Genomic DNA, 5530 nt, shown 5'->3' with positions numbered 1-5530 from the left:
CCTTCTCATGGCGGACTTCAACAAGGATAGCAGGGTATCCCTGGCAGAGGCCAAGTCTGTCTGGGCCCTGCTGCAGCGGAATGAGTTCCTGCTGCTGCTGTCCCTTCAGGAGAAGGAGCACGCTTCCCGGCTGCTGGGTTACTGCGGGGACCTCTACCTCACTGAGGGCGTCCCCCAGGGCTCCTGGCGTGGGGCAGTGCTGCTGCCTGCCTTGCGCCCGCTCCTGCCATCTGTGCTGCACAGGGCTCTCCAGCAGTGGTTTGGACCTGCATGGCCCTGGCGTGCCAAGATTGCCATTGGCCTGCTGGAGTTCGTAGAGGAGCTCTTCCATGGTTCCTATGGTACCTTTTACATGTGCGAGACTACACTGGCCAATGTGGGATACACGGCCACCTATGACTTCAAGATGGCTGACCTGCAGCAGGTGGCACCGGAGGCTGCCGTGCGCCGCTTCCTTCAGGGCCGCCACTGTGAGCAGAGTTCTGACTGCATCTATGGGCGAGACTGTAGGGCTCCATGTGACAGGCTCATGAGGCAGTGCAAGGGTGACCTCATCCAGCCCAACCTGGCCAAGGTATGTGAACTGCTGAGGGATTATCTGCTGCCTGGTGCCCCTGCAGACCTCCGTGAGGAGCTGGGCAAACAGCTGCGCACATGTACCACACTGAGTGGACTGGCCAGCCAGGTGGAAGCCCACCATTCACTGGTACTCAGCCACCTCAAGACCTTGCTCTGGAGGGAGATCTCCAACACCAACTACTCTTAATGCTGCAGGCTCCAGCCATTATAGCTCAGCTGTGGGTGGAGCACCCACTTGGGACTGGTCACCCCTCTCCAAGTAAGTCTACCCCACCACTTCCCCAACTGAGCAGATGGGTCATTCATTCCTCTGTACATGTAAATAAATGGCTTTTATGCAACACTTGGCTCCCTTGCTAAATATGAAGCAGCCTTTAGGCAAGGCTCTATTCTACAGCGCTTGTCTGGGCATCAGTGGGGACACATGAAGCATGTTATGGGTCTGAATGCACCTTTGGCTCTTAGAAATTTTGCAGCCCTAAGGATCAAACCTGTGAACTCTGGTGCACTGGCATTCCTACCACCAGCACTCAACCGTGGAGCATTATCTCCAAACCAGAATGCTGGTGGCACACAAGGACAGCTCCACTCTAGGCTTCTGACACCTTTAGCTAACCAGCACTTCTATAGTTCAGCTGTCCACCAGTGACTAGGCAGAGCATGGCATCTTTGTGCTCTACTCCCATAGCATCCATCGGTTTAGGCAAACTGTTTGCCTACAGTATACCAGCAAACTTCACTCCCATTAATGCTTTTGGTCTAAGTCAGCCATAGTTCCAGCCTTAAACCCCATCATTCACTCCAGCAAGTTCTATTTTCCAGGGGAGATGAAGGGAAACTCAATAGACTCTTTACCTGAAGATGGGAGAATGCTGGGAGCAAAGATTACAAGTTTCAAGAATTGACAAGTTTATTTGTCACAAGCACCTACTGCTAGCTTCCTCCTCCTCCATAATCATCACTTCTAAGGCCATGACACATGCAGCTAGTCAGATGGAAATGCTGAATCTTAAGAGGGCCCTCTACCTCTAGTGCTACCACACAGATCTCACTTCAGTCTTGAAGGAACAGTTCAAGCCAAAGCAAATGTGGTCTGTAATTAGGGCTGCCAGGACAGAAGCATGGCGCTGCCCAAAGCCTGTATGGGTGGTTCTGCAGGTCCTTGAAGTTGCAGAGGCCACATTTGAAGCTCATGGCCTATAATCACATCTGCCACCTGTCCTGATCAGTCAGGTGACCAAAAGGTAGGCCTTATTCCTCCTGGCTTCTGGATCTGAAAAATGAGAAAGGATGAATAGTTTCATGTATTTCCTGACCCCTCTGAATGCCCTCCCCACAAGCCCAGTTTGCAGCCACTCCCAACTTCTATCTTGCTAAAATGCTGACCATGCAATCTCTTGGTGAGTCCTTGAGGTCTCTGACATTGGGGTCTGGCCATCAACAAAGCCACATCCCGGTACTACCTCACTATGGCTCTGCAAAATGTCAGGCTATAAACCATTCTTAGTGCTCACTGGCTTCTGAACACTGAGCGTAGAAATAGCCACTTGCTCTTTGCCCCGATGTCACAGACACAGCTGAGTAGCTGTGCTATGCCTGTAGTGCTGACAGATCTAGGACAGCACATTCAGGGCAGCTGCACACATCCCACCTGAGCACGCACCAGCGGATCCAGCCCACCTCTCACCTCAGCGGGCCACGGTTGGGCATAAAGTTCACATCACAAGCAGAGCTTTGTCACCAGCTTTCCTGCAAAGGAAAAGAATCAGCACAGCCCCCCAATACAGGCGCTGCACCCCCAGGAGGCCTATTTTGTGCTTTAATGCATCCCCACAGTGCCAGCTTCACCCTAGTAAACCAGGGCTATAGCAACATGCGCCTTTAAGTTTTTCTGGCTAATATGGCGATCAGTGAAGGGAACCATGGGGAGACTGGGCAAAGGTGGGGGGTTATGCCTAGGGTGGGACAACCTAAGTCCATACCTCAGTTGACCTCATGAATATTTTTTGCCAACCAGAGGTAACTAACCCAGAGCACAGTGGAACCTCACTCACATGAGAGGGTAGCCACCACAACCCCCCCCTCCCCTTGACCTGTGCTGTGCCAGCCCACTAACAGGCACCACTCTTCCCACTGTCAGTTCCACTTGGTGGTGGTGCCAGGGACGGAGACCCAGGCCTGCACCCCAGCCCTGCCAGTTTAACTCCACTCATCTCCTCAAAGGACAGCTTTGATGCCGCCGCTGTTTCCATCCACTGTACTTTACTGGCCCCATATTGGGCTTGTGGTGGGCCATCAAATGACCTAAACCAGTCAACAACCGGGAAGGGCGGTCCCACCTCCAGCTTCAGGGAATGTTAGGCTACTATTCATTCAGATGTTCATAGGTCAGAACACTGAATGTAGATATAGCCTCTCTCCTCTCTGCCACCTACTGATGCACATGTGACATAGCAGTCACATCTGCAATGCCTCTAGGGGCAGGACGAACCCAGTGCCCGGAACCATGGCTGTTAATGGGAATCTTAGTAACTCAGGGTCAACTTACCTAAGACACCAACATGTCCTCACAGCTTAATTCCCAGCAGACAAAACTCCCTAGAGAAGAAAAACAATCATTCTGCACACATTCTTGGCAAGATCCAGTGGGGGAACTGCATCAGGCCTGTATTTTATTCCTAGTTCAGCGGCACTGCACTAAACAGGGTACTGTCTCAGGTCTGCGTTATCTCAAGCTGGCTATTCAGAATGGTTCTGAATAGCCGTCCTTTCAGCAAGCAGCAAATGGGGACAGGAACTTCCCCTGGTGTTCCTCAGTCCTAGGAAGGGGAGCCGGTCAAGCCCCAATCAGGGATGACCAGAGGGACGTCCAGGAAGCTCCCCGCATTACATTAACTTAGACCCCTCGGTTTTCCCTCCCGGGCCTCGGGGGTGGGGGTCCTCCACCCGGCCCTCGGGCACGTCGTTGCCCTTCCTCTTACAAGGTTAGTCTGCTGCACATATCAGGGCGACCGAGCCCTCGGAGGGAAAAGAACGCGACATTTTTTACGATCGGCAGTGCGAGACGCTGTCTTCCCGCCAGCAGGCCGGGAGCTATGGAGGGTCGTCTGCGGTGTCCCAGGTCAACCACGGGAGCAACGACGATACCAGCACGTATACCGCCATGGCCGCCAAGAGGCCGAACAGGGCCGCACCACGTCTTTTATAGTTAAGCCTACGGCAGCCCGCGAGGGACCTTCCCTGTCCTCCGGCTGCAGCGCCCTCTAGTGGATCTTTCGCTCCTCGCCAGCGCTCCTCGTAGCCCCAGCCGCTTAGAGGCAGGCTCTTGGGCTAGTCCACATCCTGCATGTTCTGATCCTAGATCTTGCCTCGCCAAGGGGATCTCAGCAATTTTTTTGCGTATTGCCAAGCTTGCAGGACTTTTTCAAACCACCCATGGAGTCGAGTCCTGCGCCTTCTCAGGAAGCTCCCTGTTTTTTTTTTTTTTTTTTTTTTTTGTGTGTGTGTGTGTGGGGGGGGGGGACCCTGCGTTCCAGGTTTTGATTATGCCAAGGCTTCCACGCAAAGAGGAAAGGCCAGTTCTGATTGACCAGTATTCAGGGGCCAAGGAGGTGACACTTTGCTTCCTCTTTTACAAGGAAGCTTTGGGAATGGATCACAAGTCCCAGATGCTTCTAACTAGCCCCATCTGAGGCAGCTTCTTGAAGGTTGAATGTCCTCTACTTCAGGATGGTGCTCAAAGACACATAATACACTCAGAAGACTAGCTAACTGCTGGGATGTGTGTTGTGTCCCGCACAAGTACACATCACACATCTAATGAGTCCTGAAACCGGTGAGGAATTCCGGGTGATGGGGGTGAATTGTGGGCCTGAGGACACATCAGTGAGCACTGTTCTATTACCCATGGGCCAGGCCAGTCATACTTGCTGATGGTCCCAAATTGTTGGATCCTTCCTTCCTTGTCCTGCCTTCCCCATGACTTCTTGCCCGCCTCCCTCCCACCTGCCCTCCCTCCCTCCTTTTCCTTCCTATCTTCCCCCTCCCCCCCACAGGGTTTCTCAGTGTAACCCTGGCTGTCCTGGAACTTGCTTTGCAGACCAGGCAGGACTCCTACTTCTGCCTCCCAAATGCTGGGATCAAAGGGCATGCACCACCACTGCCTGGCTCCTTCCTGGTTTTTGATACAGTATCTCATATAGCCCAGACCACCTTTAAATTTGTTATATGGTTGAAGATACTTGAACTTCTGATTTTTGATCCTTTTGCCTCTACCTTCCAAGTGCTAGGATAGAGGCATGTACTATCTATCATTCATGGTCCAAATCCTTGAATCTTTACAGTAGGTGTGAGTATGGGGCCTATCTCCACTGTCCAGAGGGGAATTGAGAAATAAATCAGGAATAAAAAGAAAATCCCTAGTCACATGATTGCAATGGTGGGCCTAGGAAGGGGCCTTGGAGGTATGTCTAGGCAGCAGAGGATGGAAGGAAGCTCACCTGACCTGTTGAGCATTGACTAGGTCCATCAGTGTGAACTGTTTTGCCAACAGGTCTGGAAGGAACAATAGAGGTGATGCTCTTTTTTGATCCGCTCCTGCCCTGAGGCTGAGAAGATCTAATGCCCGCCATTTCATTTATTCTAGTATTTGTGATTGAGCTAGATTCCATGCCAGAAGAGGCTCCTTGCAGCGGTGGTCCTGAGCTGCAAACAGGTCTGGAGCCATCTCCAGACGACAGCAACAGAAGAAGCAACTGCTAGAGCCCATCAGCAGAGGTCCAGCTAGTCGGGAACCAGCTCCAGCACGGTGACTCCAGATACAGGCAGTAGCATTCCTGGAGCCAGCCACAGCTCAAGGCTGGCTGTGAACTCTAGAAGCCAGCTCCATAGCCAACTGCAGCAGTGGAGCTGTGCTGGCTCAGGTGTCCGCCGCAACTGCAACAAGGTCTCT

General features: G+C 52.5%; 1 protein-coding gene, 1 long non-coding RNA gene and 2 other non-coding genes across 5 annotated transcripts in view; 1 reads left to right on the top strand and 3 right to left on the bottom strand.

Moving 5' to 3' along the window:
- Dipk1b (divergent protein kinase domain 1B) overlaps positions 1–920 on the top strand; it is a 10059-nt gene extending 9139 nt beyond the window's left edge. For both annotated transcript variants that reach the window (XM_036186318.1, XM_036186319.1), the window contains exon 5: positions 1–920. This exon is cut by the window's left edge and continues 47 nt beyond it. In XM_036186318.1, the coding sequence (XP_036042211.1) occupies positions 1–766 (766 nt within the window). In that variant the 3' untranslated portion in view covers positions 767–920.
- Positions 921–1464: 544 nt separating this feature from the next.
- Positions 1465–3761, bottom strand: LOC118582356. Its single transcript, XR_004944760.1, has 4 exons — positions 3561–3761; positions 3128–3177; positions 2267–2328; positions 1465–1852 (listed from the first exon to the last, which is right to left on the bottom strand). It is a non-coding gene; the product is annotated as an uncharacterized LOC118582356 (long non-coding RNA).
- Positions 2060–2202, bottom strand: LOC118583289. The gene has a single exon (XR_004944875.1). It is a non-coding gene; the product is annotated as a small nucleolar RNA SNORA43 (small nucleolar RNA).
- On the bottom strand, positions 2933–3064 carry LOC118583296. Its single transcript, XR_004944880.1, has one exon. It is a non-coding gene; the product is annotated as a small nucleolar RNA SNORA17 (small nucleolar RNA).
- Positions 3762–5530: the final 1769 nt, after the last annotated feature.

This window comes from Onychomys torridus, chromosome 4, assembly GCF_903995425.1.
Source record: "Onychomys torridus chromosome 4, mOncTor1.1, whole genome shotgun sequence".
Lineage (NCBI taxonomy): Eukaryota > Metazoa > Chordata > Mammalia > Rodentia > Cricetidae > Onychomys > Onychomys torridus.
Note: the sequence above shows the minus strand (reverse complement) of the source record. Positions and strands in the feature narration are given on the sequence as shown.